Source organism: Larimichthys crocea, chromosome XXIV (assembly GCF_000972845.2).
Source record: "Larimichthys crocea isolate SSNF chromosome XXIV, L_crocea_2.0, whole genome shotgun sequence".
Classification (NCBI taxonomy): domain Eukaryota; kingdom Metazoa; phylum Chordata; class Actinopteri; family Sciaenidae; genus Larimichthys; species Larimichthys crocea.
The window spans coordinates 15,315,722-15,334,548 of record NC_040034.1 but is presented as its reverse complement, the minus strand read 5'-3'; the positions used below and the strand labels follow the sequence as shown (position 1 = coordinate 15,334,548).

Genomic DNA, 18,827 nt, shown 5'->3' with positions numbered 1-18,827 from the left:
ACGACGTAATGCCTCCTTGTGGCCACACAAGCTGTGGTTCAGAAATTGGTATTTTCACAATTTAGCATCCTGAGTTGCAGACTGCAATACTACTGTAGTAAATATGGAAAGCTGTATGCATGTATTTGTTATGTTTATATTACTTGTGATCAAAAAAGAGCGAGTCAACAACTTTGCTAACAGCCAAACATCAAGCAAGTGTAACAACACAAGACATGGCAGCTAGTTAATATTATTTACTAGTCCAACAGCAAAAAGTCCAGTTTGTTTTCTGTCTTTCAGTCTTTTATTTCACTTGGTCGCTTCCTACTTTTGTCTTCTTAGCATTCTCCATCAACATCCTTGCCGGTCTATTTACCTCTGGATGTTGAGCCCAATTACATTGCCTGCTCACCCGGCTCCACTTCTGGCATGACACCAACTCTGCTAGCCGAAAATGTCTGTGGTACAAAAACACTAACACTCCCCCCAGTGCTGTGAGTTTACAGTCCGGGCAGCTTGGCTAACAAACTGACCTAATATTAACTAACAGCAGCTACAGTTCACAGCAGTTTACTTTACTCTCCACCAGGAAATTCTGTAAATCACAGAGAGCTGATGCAGAGCAGCGTCATAGGGAAAACCAGAAGACATTTTCACCTAAATCAGTGAAATAGTTGGAGGTGTGCGACCTTTATGTCATAAAAGCGTAATGGGAGATCGTAGTGTAGCATCAACAGAAAGGTTACACAATGCTGCTTTAAAATTTATAGTACCATAAGTCACACCAATTGTATGACTTGGGCATTTATAGGCACTGTATAAGTAGAAGATTTTTAAGACTTTTCATCACTGTGACTAAGATAATCTTCAGGTGAATAATGCTGCTATAGTAGATGGGAAAGATTGGGCTGTTTACTTATGATACAATTGAAATCAGCTGTCAGGGTTTAACAAAGACATGAACTTGAACAAGTTCCATATGATTGTTTAATTATAGCTGCTAAATGCCAACTGTCTGTCGATAAAACACACAAAATAGCCTTACTGCCTGCAGAATTGCCTGTCAGCCTCGTTAGCTTGATTGCCAACACCCGGTCCCTCCTGCCACTACACCTTATTAACGATACACCTGGGACAGGAGGGTAATCAGAGTTGTTGGTCCGCTTGGAGGTTTGCCATGGGGACAATAGAGCTATTTCTCTGCCTTTTTCTTGGACATTTTATTGCTGTTGAATCAGTAATAAACGAGCAAGATGCCACATTCCCCAGGGATTTTCCAGGATTTTTTGGAAACATGATGCCTCGACCATTTAAAAGAAATTTTGGTTTTGCTCCATATGACACCATCTTCAGCTCATGGCGAACTCGGAGCCCTGATTTCCACATGCTTGCTGATTTCCCTCCCATCATGAACGTTCCAAGAGTTGAGGTGTTTTGTGATGAAGCTAAGCTAACACTGCTGGTGGATAAGAGATTCGGTGGTGTCGTACTGACTGGAAAAGAGATGCAGTTGGGTGAAGGCTGCTATAGCAACAGCGAGCTACCAAACCAATTTGTCTTCACTTATAGTTTAGATGAGTGTGGAACTGTACGTGTGGTGAGTTGACCAGATTCTTTTAGTTACAGAATTTCCAGCTTTTTAAAAAAAATTTTTTTACTTTGAAACCTGACTTTCTTACAGATGCAGAATGGCTTTGCGACGTTCACCAACTCTCTCCACTTGAATTTCAAAAAAGCTTCACCCACCTGGTGGCAAACTCCTTCCTCAGTGCACATCTCCTGCTTCCCGAAGAGGTGAATCTATTGAGTTACTGAAACACTTGTAAGTGGTCACAAACCTTTCTAAAGAGGACTGCATGTCTTTTCAGGTCATATGCTAATCCAAACTTCGTCCCAACCTTTAACATCAAAGCCATGAATCGTGAGTAATCGCATCAGTCAAATACAGTTTGTCTGTGTTGTTTCACTTGTAGACACACTTATTTTTCATACAGCATCTTGGACCAGAGCTGCAGATTCTAATGTCTATAAAAGAGGGCAGGTTGTGAACCTCCAGGTTTCTGCCAAAACCAGGCCTGAGCAGCAGCTTTTCATTCAGTCCTGTTTTGTCTCTGCATCTCCTGAGCCTCAGACTAAACCCAGACATGCAGTCATTATGAATAAAGGGTAAGCAGCAAGTCAGTAACTGACTGTAATGTTTATCCATGATGTTACAATCTCTCAATGCTCTCTGCAGGTGCACAGTCCCGTTGGGTTCTCCTCATGCCGTCGTAAAATTTGTGGCTTCTGACAGAGCAGATGTGGTTAATTTTGTTCTCAACACATCTTATCTCATTCCTGAGGTGAGGTGTTTTTTTTTTTGTTTTTTTTTTCCTTTAAAACTTTATCCTGCTACTCAGCTGTATGACCCTATGAACTCTTCCTCCCTTGAAGCTGTACATCCAGTGTAATGTCCTCCTCTCGGATCAGGGTGTCACCTCTGGCTCAAAGTCCTGTAACTATGATGTGATCCAGTCAAGGTATTTGTAATACACAACTGTATTTTGTGACCTTTATTACTTGATGATTATTTGGATGTTTGTGTCTTAGATGGGAGGACCTGAGTGCAACACCAGAGGTGTGCAAGTGCTGTAGCTCAAAGTGCAAAGGCCTGTCAATCAAACAACTTCTTGAAGGTCAGTGCTTTTTAGTTTTCTAAATTGCAATAACTGACTGTTCCTTGTCTCTGATTCAACAGTGACTTACTAAACATGTAATTTCAGATGCCAAGGCCATCGTCAGCACTGGCCCCTTCGTTATTGTGGACAAAGATGTAGAGATGAGTCCTGAGCCTTCGGTCTCTGAACCTCAAGAAAACCCCAGCGCTCCTGTTCTGGACTCCATGCAGTCTGATGCATCTAATGGTCCAGTGACGGAGGACGCGATTGCCTCTGGTTCTTCTATATCAAGAAACAAACTTTCATCTTCCCCTAACGGCGTAGTGGTTCTAAGACAGGACCCAGTTGCCAGGCTGACCCTTTGGCTACCTGGACAGGTGCAGGATGCTGAGCAGAACAACAATATTGTTTCTGAGTCTGAAGATGAGTTGACAGTGCAGTTACAGGCAAGCAACACTGTTTCAAAAGACGTTCCTGAGCTGCAACCTTCAACCACAGATCAGGAGTCTCTTCTGAATACACCGACAAACAAGATCGGAGATGAAAATTTGGACTTCCTTACACTGAACTGGATAATTCCACCACAACTGGAAAAGGCAGCTGTTATAGAGGACCCCAAAAGAAAAATGTGGCTAGGAAGACTTGGCTTGTCTGGTACAGAGGCTCCAGAGGAAGATGACATCCCTCTGCCAGATGAGATGACCGTGAGCATCCTAGACCAGAATGATTTTAACAAAGTGAGAGATCAGCTGGTTCAAAGTCAGGCAGATGCAGCTGTGACACCCCAAGAAGGAACAAATGATCGACCAGTAATTCGCTCAAAACTTGAGTTCTCCAAAAGCAGTGATGGGTCACAGACACTGAGTTATGAGGAAGAAGTGGTGAGGCAACAAGATGGAGAAGGCAGGATGAAAAGACTTGGGATGGATGGAACTAAAAGAAAAAGGCTGTGCTCTACTTTCCTTGATTTATTGAGGTAATTTTTTCTTTTCTGTAATGTCGGTATGTTTATGCATGTGAATATGACTAACTGTTTTCTTCTCTCCTTAGGAGGATGGACAAAGCAGAATAATTGCAACTTAAGAATACTGCACTAAATAAACTTATTGAGCAATCTAGGCTTTCTTAAATTCTTCTGACAACCCCTTGGTCTCTGAATGCCTCTGACATCTCTACATGAATGACGGTACACCACCTCCAGCTGAACCTCTCACCGAACTGCTGGTCAGCGAAACCTACTATATACACCATGACAAACAACAAAATTGACTCCCTATGTCTCACGCCCACCAGGGTAGCGAGACGCTTGACTGATGATAAACTAACATTCTAATCATGTTGCCTGGTCATGTCACTTTGCACTTCACAACATAAGAAAATTCAGGCCTTTCTTAACTCAACGTTCTGCCCAACTCATAAGATAAGCTGTGGTCATGTCATGCCCTCTCTACCTCTTTAAAAAAACAAATCAAAAGTCCAGCTATTTAGAGAGAACCCTCTCCTGGCACTACTAACAACTGGAGATGATAAATCTACCCCCTCTACTACTGTAACAGTATTTATTGTTGCACTAACATTTCCTTGTTTCACTGTTACGGAAGCCCTAAAAGGCCATACATACATTTTATTCCACCAGTCTTCCTATGATAACGATGATTGATTCAAGATCTCGAAAACAAAGCGATGTGTATTAGATCAAGTGTGCCCGTATTACAGAATGTATGGCAAGTGCATGTAGTCCATGACACTGAGCGAGCAAACCTATTACACCACTGTAAAAATTCCTTTGATCCATAATTTCTGACAAAGGCTTGTACAACACTTGATTCAATACACTAGACTATCATTTTGTTTTCTTCTCAAATTAATTATCTCAGAGGAAATTATCTCATTAACACGATAACAGGTGGAATAAAATGTATGTTTGGCCTTTTAGGGCTTCTGTACACTGTACCTTTTGGTTGTTTCCCTTTTTTGTAAGTTACTTTGGCTGAAAGCATCAACTTAATGTAAATGAAATACCATACACTTCTGGGTTAAGAGGCAAATCAGTGCTGTCTTTATTTATTCAGTGTTTATTTCTGTAATACATATTCACCAGACAAAAAAAAAAAAAAAAAAACCCTGTCCACAGTCTGTATGTGAAAGCCTTTTGTATTCCCACCCAGATGTCGCTGTGGGGAGCTGGGCTCTGTAGTTGGGGTAGTACAGTGTGCGCTCTCCCTTTTACTCCGCATGCTCAGTGTGTGTGTTTTTTTTTTTCTATCCCAAGTTTGACCCTGGCCACTATTTCCTCCGCACAGCCACTCTGTATAAAGTGCCCATGCTTTTCCTCACGCAGTCTCTTTCCCCGACCACAAAACAACCGTGAGTGTCTAACTCACTGTTCTTGAAAAACTTAAAATAAAAATAATATAAAAAATATAAAATCTATAAAATCTTAAAAAAAACAAAGTACCGTAATACTTAAAGAAATACAAACGTTTAAAAAAAAATAGCAAAATTTTTTTTTATAAATAAAAAATACTATAAACAGGAGGCCTCGGGCTTAACCCGAAGTTGGCAATTATTTTTTTTTCTTTTTAAAGAAGACACTTCAGAAAGATATCGGCTTTTTGTCGTGATTTTTCAGGTTTGACATTTTCAACACGCTGGACCGGAGAGCCAGCTGTCAGTGTCTTTATTAGGCGAGAATCGGACACGGGAAACACTTCACACCGGCTTCTTTTTTCCTGGCGTTTTATTGAGGGAAGCTTTACATTCACTTATTGTGTGAAGTCCGAGATATGAACACAGCGACGGGGAGTTATCCGATGGCTTCTCTTTACGTTGGCGACCTGCACCCCGATATCACGGAGGCTATGCTGTATGAGAAATTCAGCCCAGCCGGACCGGTGCTCTCCATTCGGGTATGCAGAGACATGATCACCCGGCGATCCCTGGGATATGCTTACGTTAACTTCTCGCAGCCTGCTGACGGTAAGGAACGTCAAGTGATCCGCTGTACACTTTGTTACTTGCATGCGGCTTTACGAGGCAGAAAGCATGCATCCTTCAAATACTGACAATGTCATCATATGCTTTCAATGTCAGCCCTGAAACTGGAATCAAATGCAAAACTAGGAACACACCAGCAATGGATTTTTTTTTATTTTTTATTAAAGGGATGACTTTCACTGAATTATGGTGGATGAATTGATATTCCTGCAATCTAATCACAGGACACTTCTTCTTTCAGACTGGTTTGAGCACTCATTTGACCCATATAAGCATGTCCCAGTTCTTGTATGCTCCTGGTAATATGTCACTACCATGATTAAAGCCCTCACACACACGCTGAGTTTGATTTATGCTGAAAAGTTAACAGAAAAGTCATTTTATGCTCATCAGTTATAGCACTGCAATTGGGAATGTTTGCAGATCTCACTCATTCAGCCCAAAAGTGACCCATTTCTGCTCCTATTTAAAGGGCCACTGTGAAACCAATTCCCATTGCCCTCTTCTGTTACGGCATATTCACTGAAAGCATGAAAGTACAGCTGAACAATAACCCCTGCACCGCCTGCTTGTATGTTTATGTATTGTCTGGTACATGCAATACTATCAAATACTTTATCCTGTTTTAATCCCAGTATGAACTGGTTAGATGAATCATAGAGTTATCTGAACTGCTTGTGTTTTCTCTAAGTCTTTTCCATTTGCAGTTAATAATATCAAAGCATTGAGCAATAGTAGCAGGTGTTGTGGTTGTCTTTGGAGGCCCGCTGTTTACAATGTGTGGACTCTTTTTTGCCTCTTGCATCAACGTTAAACACCTGTTGTCACCATTTATCGGAGTTGGTTACCAAACGCTGGAGTAATGATAGGTTACAACTGGATTACTGCCAGGAAGGTAGTATCACTCACTTGAGTAAATGTAACAAGAGCCACAAGTGAGAAGACACCATTTGTTATTAGATGTGTGGACATGGGGGATGGTAGCCGTTGTGTATTTACATGGAGTCCTAACACGTGCCTGTGTGGGGGAACAGCTCACTGCTCGTAAAATGCTATGAAATATCTACCTGAGCACATTTGTAGCCAGTCAGTACATCTGATTTTCATGCGGGGCAGTGCAGTAGTTTAGTATTTTTGTGGTCTCTGTTAGATTGCTTCATGTCACAGCTGTATATGCAAACACTCACTAGATCTGGTGTTGCTCATCTAAGCATTCTTGTTGAATGTGTCTCTTCCCCATCAGTGGTAGAGAATGCTCTACTCATACTCCATGCCAGCACATACCTCTCAGGACCCCTCTCTAAATATAGAAGGTCTTTCTGAGCAGCCCCAAACCTGCCTGCCCAATACTAAATTTAAGTTAACATGTCAGAAATAGTTAAGAATAACAAGTATTCCAACATTTTATTTTTATTCCAAATGACTCAGCTTAATATATAAATAACCATGTTTTACATGGTTTTTTTAAAAAAAAAGGCCATAGAGATCTTCCAGAGGTCCACATATTTGACAGCAATCACACATCTTCTCTGAGCACGTGGGCTGTGAAGTACAATTGCAAGCCAAACTGCTGATGCCAGCAGACGCAAGGCAGCTCCGTTTTGTTTACCAGACACTTTTAGCTGGAAAGCCTGGCCTGTGTGTGTGTGTGTGTGTGTGTGTGTTACTGTGGACTGACTGAACAAAAGGATGTTTGGCATGTGTTCCCACATGAACGTGAGTGCCTATAAAAGTTAAAGCAATGGACAGACATGGATAAATAGTAATTTAACCTTTTTTAATGATCAAACTGGGTTCAAGACATCAATTCAGAAAAATGAAGATTACTACTTTTAATCTTACAATCTTGCAACTGGTCGAGGTGCGATGTGGCCCAGCAGCATGTGGTGAGTCAGAGAAGGGGGCTCCCAGCTTGCCCACTGCAGCTGCCCTCCACACCTGTCCCAGCTGCTCATCAGCCACATGGTTTACTGCAGTACCCTACCCATGTTACTTGTCCCTTGTCAGGCTGGCAACATACCCTGCATGCATACCCTGTCAAACTGTTATAGTTACAGGTGTTGGTGGAGTAGAAACAATAATTCATTGTGTGGAAGTGCTACAGTAGATGTATCGACCATGATAGATGGAAGCATGATGTATAGCACATATTCCCAGACTCATGGCCTCATGTAAACAATCACCCGTGACCTTTCCCTCCTCCTCTCTGCCCCTCCTCACTCCAGCTGAAAGAGCCTTGGACACCATGAACTTTGACGTGGTCAAAGGGAAGCCAATCAGAATCATGTGGTCCCAAAGAGATCCTTCCCTCAGGAAGTCTGGTGTGGGCAACGTGTTCATCAAGAATCTTGACAAGTCCATTGACAACAAAGCTCTATACGACACCTTCTCTGCCTTTGGAAACATCCTCTCCTGCAAGGTACAAATGTCATAAATGTGACTGAGGGCCTTTTTCTTATTATTTTTATACTGTGCATATATTCTTATTTCTCCCAAATCATGCAAGTTATAAGTATATTATAAGTTATAATATTTACAAGTTATAATAGTTATAATATAATATCAATATTCTTATCCACTTAAAACTTTATCATGTAAACCTCCTCCCAATTCCACCAAAAAACTACATGAACTTGGGAACTCTGGGAAACAGCTAACCTGGTTTTGTGCACATAAAAGAAAATATATATAAATATACAAAATATACTTAACAGTGTGTCTAAAGTGAGATAATTAACAACCAAACTGAAAAAAGTGACTGATAAACTGATAAGACTGAGAATTCTTCTAATTTGAGTGGTTGAGCCATAACTACCTGCCTGTAAAGCCACAAAATGTTGCTTTTATATATTTGTGCAAACAAGATTAAGCATGTTAAATTGGACGTAACCAAACTAGTTGTTGTCCTGCTGTTTCTGGTTCTTATGTTCAGTTAGCCTAACTGTCTTGACATTCAGAGGATAAATTTGAAAGCACAAGAGAGCGAATAAGCACCTAAAATCTTGAACTACTGCCCGTTATGCATATTTACCCACACATCTTCCTCTGCTTCAGGTGGTGTGCGATGAAAACGGTTCCAAGGGCTACGCTTTTGTCCACTTCGAGACCCAGGATGCCGCTGATCGTGCGATTGAGAAGATGAACGGCATGCTTTTGAATGACCGCAAGGTGTGAGTGTCTGATCATCTAGGAACTGGGGACAAAGGGGTTTTCATTGTTGATAAGTTTTGACGAACTTAGCTTGAACTTGATTTGAAATGTAGAAGGTGCTTATTGAGTTTATGGTGACAGTTTATGTGATGTATAAACCTGATTTGTCTGTTGTACACTTGTGTTGAGTGAACTGACTTTTCGTGTCTTTTTTCAGTTGGTGAGTTTGTGCGTGAATAATCTGACTAATAAGCTCATCTCTCACTACCGCCAGTATGGAGATAACCTCTAAACTCATAGATAACAAACTAAAAGCTCTTACTTACTCTTATTTTTCCTACCAGATGCATTTTCTGTTGCCTCATTTGTCCACTCGCTGGTCACCCGTCTTGGAGTGTTTGTATGTGTGTGTGTGTGTGTGTATGACCACGCTTGTGTGTTTTAGTGATGGATCGAATGCAGGAATGCAATACTGGATGGCGGAAGGAGAGAGAGGTCGTCATAGCAAGGTATATAAGATCATTTGGTCCTCCTCAGCTTTCCTTTGTACTGTGAGACTTTGTTCCTCCATCCCTCTCCATCCACCTCCTCATCAAGTTTTGGACCAAGAATTACGATGGTTGTCACTGTGTTGTCTAGCATGCCGACATATCTGCCTGCCTCTGGTGATATTAACAGCAGTTGGATGTCTTTTCATTGTTTACCCCAGGAATGATGATCACATGATGAGTTGTAGCTGTGAATTTGTTTTGTGGATGTTGTCCATGTTTTAGTAAAAGAATGTACTCTCTTTTACTTGCCGTGCTTGCGTGGTCAGGTCTTCCTCTGTCATTGCGGAACTTTCTGTACCCGGAAACTTGGATCAAGGGTGTTTTAGATCGGAAAAACAGGTCAAAAGAGCTGGATCCTGGTTTGTTTTCTAATCCCTGTCTGGACTGTTTTAAAAGAGTGTGTATCGCTGCTCTCCCTTTTGTCTTTAGGTTTGTGGGTCGTTTCAAATCTCGCAAGGAGCGGGAGGCTGAGCTTGGTGCCAAAGCCAAAGAGTTTACCAATGTGTACATCAAGAACTTTGGTGATGATATGGATGACGAGCGGCTGAAGGAGCTTTTCGACAAATATGGTAAAATAGGACTAGAGTTGAGGGTAATACTCCAAAATCTAATATGCTCTAGTTCTACTGTCTCACAGCCACTTATCTGACCTTTAACCTCTGCAGGTAAAACACTCAGCGTGAAGGTGATGACAGATCCCACCGGCAAATCCAGAGGCTTTGGATTTGTTAGTTACGAGAAACATGAAGACGCCAATAAGGTACTTTGGCCTCATAGAAATGTATCAAGTGAGTCTTTACTGGTCATTCCCTCTGTTAATAATGATTATGTCCAAAGGCTGTAGAGGACATGAATGGCACTGAACTCAACGGCAAGACTGTGTTTGTGGGCCGGGCTCAGAAGAAGATGGAACGTCAGGCAGAGTTGAAGAGGAAATTTGAGCTGCTGAAACAAGAAAGGATCAGTCGTTATCAGGTCTGTGGGAACTACTAAGTCCCTTAATTAATCAGACAAATCTCATCGATCTTAAATTTCAATTTATTAATGTCATCACTGCTTGTGTTTGGTTTCAGGGTGTTAATCTTTACATTAAGAACCTGGATGACACCATAGACGATGAGAAACTGCGAAAGGAGTTCTCTCCGTTCGGGTCTATTACAAGTGCTAAGGTGAGGAGGATGAAACAGATGTTGCCGCACATTACCACTAGAAGAGATTATGCATCATTGCACCATAAATATAGTAACAGCGTGACAATATTGTATGCCTGAAGTTAACCAGACACAATCTTTCTGTATTTTAGGTGATGCTAGAGGAGGGTCGTTCCAAGGGCTTTGGCTTTGTCTGCTTCTCCTCCCCCGAAGAGGCCACCAAAGCTGTGACTGAGATGAACGGACGTATCGTTGGCTCCAAACCCCTCTATGTGGCTCTTGCTCAGCGCAAAGAGGAGCGCAAAGCCCACCTCACCAATCAGTACATGCAGCGTATTGCTGGCATGAGGGCCATGCCTGCTAACGCCATCATTAATCAGTTCCAGCCCACCAGTGGCTACTTCATGCCAGCTGTGCCACAGGTGTGTGAGAATCAAAGTCTGAGATGATGGTGTGTGTGCTAAAGTGTATATAATATATATTTTTATATTTAAAATGGATTTGAAGGACTATGTTTAATGTAAGCCACCGATAATTATCACTTGAGCCTGCAGTTTAGGCTCTCGACTTAACTGTTTCACTTCAGCCTCACTGAAAAAGCTCGAAAAAGCTGATATACGCTACCAGTCCATGGAGCATTTAGTGGATTAAAAGTCTATTTTCTTCAGGAGTTGGTTGAGACCAAAACACACAAAGCACCAAAGCACAGTGAACATTGGACTTAACATTCCCCAGGCCAAAAATCTTTTGATACAGGTTTAAAAGAAGTTGACACATTATAAATTTAGAATATTGGTTTTTGAACTACATTACCCAGAGGTCGCTGGGCAAACTTTTTTATTATAAATATATTATATAATATTTGAGTGTTGTATTGATGCTTGATTTTAATGCCATAAAATAACACACATCACTTACTTGTACCCACCAGGCCCAGAACAGGACTACATATTATGCACCCAATCAGCTGGCCCAAATGCGACCCAACCCCAGATGGCAGCAACAAGGTGGCAGAGGTCAAGGTGCGGATCTGCCACTACATGATAGCCCATCTGTCTTTGATATAGCTACCTTATACTGTAAACATTTTGTATGTGATAAAGTTTTATATTACATCTCATTGTTTTTGTCTCTGCTTCTGTCACTCTCAGGTGGTTTCCAAGGGATACCCAGTTCACTGCGCCAGCCAGGACCCCGTGCCAACCTGAGACACATGACTCCTAATAGCGGCGCACAAGGTCCACGTGGTATGTTCAGCGTCAACTCATGGTTTTGCATTTTATAAGCAGTAAATAAACAGTAGAGGATGTCAGGACACTGTGTAAATTCTGCTGCATTCTTCCTCCTTCTCTCTGCTAGCTTCTGGCCAGGCCATGGCTCCTCGTCCCTCAATGGGAGTCCCCGGGCCCCGTGCCATGCCTCCTTACAAATATGCCACTGGTGTCCGTAACCCAAACCCCCAGGTGGTCCAACCTATTGCCTTACAGCAGGTATGGGTTAGTCTATTCACATCATGTGTTCCTGTCACACGAGGCCCCAAAACAGATCTATAATTTTCCTTATCTGTCCCTTCCAGGCTCAGCCAGCTGTGCATGTTCAGGGTCAGGAGCCTCTCACAGCCTCCATGCTGGCGGCTGCACCTCCACAGGAGCAGAAACAGATGCTAGGTAAGAATCTCATATTGTTATGACTGAACTGTAATGCTTTCCGGTTTTTATTAGGTTGATTTATTCTCACTTTTTCCAACTAGGTGAGCGTCTTTTCCCACTGATTCAGTCCATGCATGCCAACCTGGCAGGAAAGATCACTGGCATGCTGCTCGAGATCGACAACTCTGAATTGCTACATATGCTGGAGTCTCATGAATCTCTGCGTTCAAAGGTATTCGGCTATCTCTATCTTTGACATACTGTCACACTAACATGTCCGTTATCCATATACCACACTACATATACTACACACTACAATGTTTTTTCATGTTTGTATAGGTGGAAGAAGCTGTCGCAGTGCTACAAGCCCACCAGGCAAAGAAAGATGCCACTCAGAAAGTGGGCAGCATGGCTACAACTGCTGCTGCAGCCACATCCTGAAGACTGTGTGCTGTACTGAATCGGTATGATGATGCACAAACTGTCAAGCTATTCATAATTGTTCCCTTGTTTGGGCATACATGATTGAAGTATTGTGGTGGTAATGAAAAGTCATTGTGTTGTTTCACAGAAAAATGAGCAGAGATGGGGAGCGACTCACTACATTGACTCCAAACACCAGACTCCTCTGAACAATTATGCAAAAAGGAAAAGACAAAAAAAAAAGAAAATGTAATTTTAAAAATATACTTGAACATTTTGAAAAATGTTACAGTTCATAATTTTCTAGTTCTGTAAAACTTTTAAACTGCATACCAAAAGCAATAATGCAAATGCATCTCGAATGGTGGCCCTTCACTTTGTGGCAAAGCAGAGAAACCTTTTTTTCTAAAAGCAAAATGAGCCCTGTTCTTTTTCTTTGCTTGAAAGTTTTATGTTTGATTTGAAATGATGGACTCTTCCATCCTAACATGTTAATCATGGGTGTGTGGTATTCTCAATAAAGGGATGATATATCAAGGTTACTATTCTTGTGTTACTTTGACCTGTTTTATTCAGTTTGAGTCTATCCGACACACACTTACCTAGTCAGTAGTGCAAAGAGAAGGCCAAATTAACAGTAAGAGGCAGGATAGTCAGGACACTGCAATAGTAGCACAAACAATATAAAGTATCATGTCTTGGATTAAATTGGTATCTTTTAGGGTGTTCCCTTGGACAGATGATTGATACAACAATATAAGAAGGGAAAAGTAAAACATTTCATTGCACTGAGGAGAAAGACGATGTTTGTTTGGTCACCTTTACATAGAAACCTCACAGTCAAAAGTGTTTTCATGAAATCACGACAAAGGGAGGGACAGGTTCTGAACAGGAAGTCACAACAACAGAGACATAAAGTCACTTTTGCATGGTTTGATATTGAGCTCTAAAAGTGAATCTTTCAATGCACCCAATTTTGTACATAAGAACAATGTAAGGTTGCAATAAAAAATTATTTTATATGTGTTAACTTCATGTTCAAACTTAATTTTTTACGTTATCCTCTCTTAGTACTTAACACTTTTCTGTCATTCCTTCCTCTTCCCATTCTTCTTTAAGTCTTCATGACCAAAAAAGTGTTTAATTATGAAATCCTGATGATTCTTTGACTTTGATGGAAATATTTTTCACCAAGTGATAGGTGACACTGTGTTGGACAGCCAGATGGATAGACAAGTTTTAAGGAAGGATGAGAAGGAAACAATGCAGCATGAGAAAAAGAGAAGTGCAGATCATTAGAAAACAAGAACATGCAGGAAACAAGTGGAGGTATGAATTTGTCATAGAACTGGGCTTGGAAAGCACATAAAGGGGCAAAAACACAAACAGCAGAAGACCAATGTCAACAAGGAGCAACAAGTGGTTGAAGCCAGTCCACTCAGGACAAGTCACCAGTTCATCACAGGGCTGACACATTGAGACAAACAACCATTGAGACTCATATTCAGACCTATGGGCATTTTAAAGTCACCAATTAACCTGCATGTCTTTGGCCATGGACCTTTGGACTTCAGAAGTCATGTAGAAGGGAGGACATGTAAACAGTATTTACAATATTTGAAAAATAAAGCAAGGTGATTACTTTTTTTTTCTTGATCTCATCCAAGCAAAACGTACCACGTACCACAAGCCTGATTTTTCTTTTATGAAGGATTCCATATTATAAATGGTAACCAAAATATTCTTTGACTGCATATAAAATGTCACTTTTAAAGGTCCAGTGTGTAAAATGTAGTGGCATCTAGCAGGAAAGTTGCAGATTGCAACCAACTGAATAACCCTCACCCTGCCCGCATTCAAGAGAAAATATGGTCGCCCGAAAACCTGCAAGAAAACCACGAAAGTCTGTATCTAGAGCCAGTGATCTGTCTATTTTCTAGAAACCTGGTGGACTTCATAAAAGAGGACCTGCTCCCTTGGTAGATATAAAGAACACAAACAGACTCAAGAAGTCTTTGGTACCTCTGGCCATAAGACTATACAACAGCTCGCAGTCATGGCAGGGAGGAAAATAGACAATAGACAATTTTATTCTCTGTTTGCACTATTTCATAGACATTCATCATCATCATTTTCATTTCTAACTCTATTTGCACTACCTGTGCTGTGACTGTCATTCATTTGTCTACAGTCTAACTTATTTGTACATAGTTTTTGTATTGCTATTTGCAGTTTTATTTCTTATTTCTTTATTTAAAAAACAATTTTTACTACGTACTATCTACCTTACTATCTCTGAAAGGCTGAAGTAAAAAAAGGGTTCAATAAAGTATCTATTCTATTCTTCTTTTCTATTTCTAAGCTTACGAAAAATACAACAATTCTTATTTTCGGGCGATTATACAATTCTGAAAACATACTCATGAATAATATCTTATCTCTGCTAGTAGATACACAATGAACCTTTAAATAGTGAAAAGAAATATCATTTAAAAACATTTTAAATTTATTTCTTAGCATCTAAAGTTCTTTTTCACTGCAGCACGTTTTGATTTGCCAGATTTTTGGAATTATTTGTGGACCATGAAAACTTACCATCACTGCCACAACACGCTGTCGTGGTAGTCTGCTAAACATGTAATCCTTAATATCAATATACAAAAGCGAGTGAGGCCAGTGGCAGAGAGGGGCTCCTCCAGCAGGAGGCGCTAGAGGACACGTGGTCACAGGGAGGCGGGCTTCAGTCTGTCTGCACCAATGAGGAGCCGCACGGGTCAGAGTTGAGGGGTTAAATCTAATATGGCGGCTAATAAACGAGTGCTGTATGTTGGTAAGTGAACACTACTTCATAGAAATACATGAATATTATCCTGTTGCAGTAAATCTGGATAACGTACTAAAAGTATTACGGTAAAAATAATGAACCTAGACATAAGTGATAGTGTATAAAGTGCACATAATGTGAAGAAAACCTCCGATACGTAAAGACATGAGCCGGTAAAACTTTACAACTACGATGGTTTCAAACTCTATACAGTATTTACAACACCACGTGTGAAGCATATTATATTAAGTTACATAATGAACTCTGAATAAACGAAATAAAAAAGTTTTAGCCTCAAGAAACTCTGGTCTCCGTTAGTTCCTCTTGTGTCTTGAACGCAGCACGTAAACTGTGTCCTCTGTATAAACAAACAAACAAACAAACATTTCTTCATTATTACATTTAACTATAAGCTTTAATCGTCGTCTTTGTGTCTGTGTCAGGTGGCCTGGCAGAGGAGGTGGATGAGAAAGTGTTACATGCTGCTTTTATACCGTTTGGAGACATCACAGACATCCAGATCCCTTTAGACTATGAAACAGGTAAGACCAGGAGGTGGACTGCACAGACTCCCTCTATCTATATATATATATATAACATTAAAGTAAGATACATATGAAGCCGTCTTAATGTGCCTCATGTTTTTTTTTCAGAAAAGCACAGAGGGTTTGCTTTCATTGAGTTTGAGCTGGCTGAGGTATGTATTTGTCAAATGTACGCTGCTCTTTATGTATCAACATTGTAAATTTAACACTAACCTGATACCGCACTTATATAACGCCTTTCTAGTCTTCCCACCACTCATAGCACTACATATCTCACTCATCCATTCACACACATTCATACACCGATGGCACTGATTTCGACATGCAAACAGGTATAGCTTTGCTAGATTTTGTACACACCTCACCTGAGCTTGCTGGCGCATGCTTTATCTCTTGAATCTACTTTTACGTGCAGACGGTTTGTGTGTACCATAGTCACAACAAAAAAGAAAGAGACTGCATGTGAGGTTCACGAGGGCCGATGACTGTGTACAGAATGAGAATCACTTTTAGTGACCAGCTATGTGTACACTTAATGTACATACACAGATATAGACATCGATACAGCTATAAACAAGCTTAACAGGTAGACATAAACCTTAAACTGATATGTACAGATAAATATATATAAAACAACAAAAACAAACAGGAATATAAATTGAATAAAGACATCACATCCTCTTTATACTGTTTCATTGGAATACTGTCTTTTAATTGAATGCAAACTGTTTTTGTTTTTTTTTTAGAATAAATAATGATGTGGGGCGGCTTCCTCCCACAGTCAAGTCAAGACACGTACTTAATATTATTTTTCTATGTGCTGACTCTCCAAAGTCAGCTGGGATAGGCTGATGAGGATAAGCGGTTACAGATAATGGATGGATGGATAATAATAACGTACTCATATAATTTGTCTGCTTTATGTCTTCTGTAGGATGCTGCAGCAGCTATTGATAATATGGTAAGTGCACTGCATTAATTTCCTCAGTGAAAGGTCCAAAACAAAAACAAAAAAAAAAACTTCTTGTTTTATTGTTGATGTTTTGTTTTTTTGTTTTTTTCTCTGCTAGAATGAGTCAGAGCTTTTTGGACGAACTGTCCGGGTCAATACCGCCAAGCCCATGAGAATCAAAGAAGGTTCTTCTCGACCAGGTGATTAATAATAACAAAAAAAAAGTGTATAAAAGTTTTTGCCTTGACGGTAATTTAAAGCCTTAGTTCTGATTTTTAACTCTGCTCTTACTTCAGTGTGGTCGGACGATGACTGGCTGAAGAAGTTCTCAGGGAAGACCGTAGAGGAGGCTGAGGCAGAGGCAGCGGGTGGAGAAACAACTAACACTGCAACACAGGAGGTGAGATGGCTTTCTTTTTTCTTTTTTACGTGCTTCTGACTTTTAACGGTTACGATAGTGACAGAAGTATGATTTTTCATTGTTAGGGTGAGCCTCCAGCTAAAAAGGGCAGAGTTAATCCTCAGGTCTACATGGACATCAAGATTGGAAACAAGCCAGCGGGGAGACTACGCTTCCTCCTTCGGGCTGATATCGTTCCCATGACAGCAGGTGTGTATGCTGGGTGCTGTTATTTTATCACATTTTTATTAAGGATAGATATACTGTAGCTTCACCAATGTTAACTTGAACAACAACAGCAACAACAAAAGTGACTTTTTTTTTTTCTTTTAATCTTATACAGAGAATTTCCGCTGCTTGTGCACACACGAGAAGGGCTTTGGCTTTAAGGGAAGCAGCTTTCATCGAATCATCCCTCAGTTTATGTGCCAAGGAGGAGACTTCACCAACCACAATGGCACCGGTGGGAAGTCCATCTATGGCCGGAAGTTTGACGATGAGAACTTTGTCCTCAAACACACCGCTCCAGGTGAGAAGCTTTGTAAGGAGCTCTCAGGTCGTGTGGTCTCTCTGCAAATGAGCTTCACTATCTTTACGGGCACATCATGCGGATAACTGACCAAACATTGTCTCTCGTGCTCACAGGACAGCTCTCCATGGCTAACTCTGGGCCAAACAGTAACGGCTCTCAGTTCTTCATCACCACTGACAAAACAGACTGGCTGGATGGCAAACATGTGGTGTTTGGAGACCTGGTGGAGGGGATGGATGTGCTCCGTGCAATGGAGGTAATGAGACTGCAAAATGATGTTTTTAAAAATGTAATGCAACGTATTCATGCAGGTTTCTATCCCAGGATATAATAAAGGGGTTAAATTAGTGATAATAAGTGTAATACCTCATCAACAGACTTTAGTTATGCCCCAATGTGTTCGTTAACTATATACTCTACATCACTATATCAGATGGTTTACCAAAGAGATTAATGATGTGATTGAAGATTGAAAAAATTAATTGTGTGATCATACTGACAAATGTTACGCAGATTATAATTATAACCATAAAAATACAAACTCAAACATCCGGCTTGGCTTCATGTCCTGTTGATCCTAGTTGGTCATATTATAATAAGACGTTTACAAGTATATAAGCTATATTTTGTAAATCTGTTTTCTTTCTTGCAGGCTCAGGGAATGAAAGATGGCAAGCCGAAGCAGAAAGTTATCATCTCTGACTGTGGAGAATATGTGTAAACAAATAAAGAAGTGTGTGCTGGTTTGTGTTTGTCTATGGAGGCAGCGTATGTCTGAAAGCACAAGTGTGTTCATGGTCTTTTGTACTTTGGACATGCATCATGTGCCATGTAAATATTTCAATAAACACTTTTTTTTTAAAATAAAAAAAAAAACAAAGCTTGATTTCTGTTACTTTGCTTTTCTGCTGATTCTTGGCATACTCATTTTTATTGTTGCATAATTACTTAACTAACACATTTAACTTTATTAATTTCGTTGAACAGTAACATGCCAAGTTACTATTAACAATA

The 18,827-nt window shown here is 40.5% G+C and overlaps 3 protein-coding genes across 3 annotated transcripts; all 3 read left to right on the top strand.

The window, feature by feature from the left end:
• Nucleotides 1-1,112: 1,112 nt before the first annotated feature.
• zpcx (zona pellucida protein C) lies at nucleotides 1,113-3,757 on the top strand. Its single transcript, XM_010731295.3, has 9 exons — nucleotides 1,113-1,579; nucleotides 1,664-1,776; nucleotides 1,851-1,903; nucleotides 1,977-2,148; nucleotides 2,219-2,324; nucleotides 2,416-2,501; nucleotides 2,572-2,657; nucleotides 2,745-3,615; nucleotides 3,690-3,757. Exons 1-9 carry the CDS (start codon nucleotides 1,160-1,162, stop codon nucleotides 3,709-3,711), a joined length of 1,929 nt encoding a protein of 642 aa, XP_010729597.3. The 5' UTR covers nucleotides 1,113-1,159; the 3' UTR covers nucleotides 3,712-3,757.
• A 1,220-nt stretch (nucleotides 3,758-4,977) lies between these two features.
• On the top strand, nucleotides 4,978-13,331 carry pabpc4 (poly(A) binding protein, cytoplasmic 4 (inducible form)). Its single transcript, XM_027275232.1, has 15 exons — nucleotides 4,978-5,618; nucleotides 7,862-8,055; nucleotides 8,691-8,806; nucleotides 9,767-9,906; nucleotides 10,003-10,097; nucleotides 10,175-10,312; nucleotides 10,411-10,506; nucleotides 10,641-10,910; nucleotides 11,420-11,510; nucleotides 11,640-11,735; nucleotides 11,848-11,978; nucleotides 12,065-12,155; nucleotides 12,239-12,369; nucleotides 12,477-12,601; nucleotides 12,709-13,331. The coding sequence occupies exons 1-14, from the start codon at nucleotides 5,426-5,428 to the stop codon at nucleotides 12,576-12,578; spliced, it is 1,884 nt and encodes a 627-aa protein (XP_027131033.1). The 5' UTR covers nucleotides 4,978-5,425; the 3' UTR covers nucleotides 12,579-12,601; nucleotides 12,709-13,331.
• A 1,939-nt stretch (nucleotides 13,332-15,270) lies between these two features.
• Nucleotides 15,271-18,535, top strand: ppie (peptidylprolyl isomerase E (cyclophilin E)). Its single transcript, XM_019261306.2, has 10 exons — nucleotides 15,271-15,390; nucleotides 15,828-15,926; nucleotides 16,038-16,081; nucleotides 16,864-16,890; nucleotides 17,000-17,081; nucleotides 17,178-17,281; nucleotides 17,368-17,491; nucleotides 17,625-17,810; nucleotides 17,927-18,069; nucleotides 18,466-18,535. Exons 1-10 carry the CDS (start codon nucleotides 15,360-15,362, stop codon nucleotides 18,532-18,534), a joined length of 909 nt encoding a protein of 302 aa, XP_019116851.1. The 5' UTR covers nucleotides 15,271-15,359; the 3' UTR covers nucleotide 18,535.
• Nucleotides 18,536-18,827: the final 292 nt, after the last annotated feature.

Excerpts from the sequence above, each read along its gene's own strand:
- pabpc4 (XM_027275232.1), top strand. The coding sequence starts at position 5,426 with ATGAACACAGCGACGGGGAGTTATCCGATGGCTTCTCTTTACGTTGGC. Across the intron at positions 10,313-10,410 it reads AAAGGATCAGTCGTTATCAG|GGTGTTAATCTTTACATTAA; the intron begins GTCTGTGGGAAC and ends GTTTGGTTTCAG. Across the intron at positions 11,979-12,064 it reads AACCTATTGCCTTACAGCAG|GCTCAGCCAGCTGTGCATGT; the intron begins GTATGGGTTAGT and ends TGTCCCTTCCAG.
- zpcx (XM_010731295.3), top strand. The coding sequence starts at position 1,160 with ATGGGGACAATAGAGCTATTTCTCTGCCTTTTTCTTGGACATTTTATT. Across the intron at positions 2,502-2,571 it reads TATGATGTGATCCAGTCAAG|ATGGGAGGACCTGAGTGCAA; the intron begins GTATTTGTAATA and ends TTTGTGTCTTAG. Across the intron at positions 2,658-2,744 it reads AATCAAACAACTTCTTGAAG|ATGCCAAGGCCATCGTCAGC; the intron begins GTCAGTGCTTTT and ends ATGTAATTTCAG.
- ppie (XM_019261306.2), top strand. The coding sequence starts at position 15,360 with ATGGCGGCTAATAAACGAGTGCTGTATGTTG. Across the intron at positions 16,082-16,863 it reads TTGAGTTTGAGCTGGCTGAG|GATGCTGCAGCAGCTATTGA; the intron begins GTATGTATTTGT and ends TGTCTTCTGTAG. Across the intron at positions 17,811-17,926 it reads CCTCAAACACACCGCTCCAG|GACAGCTCTCCATGGCTAAC; the intron begins GTGAGAAGCTTT and ends TCGTGCTCACAG.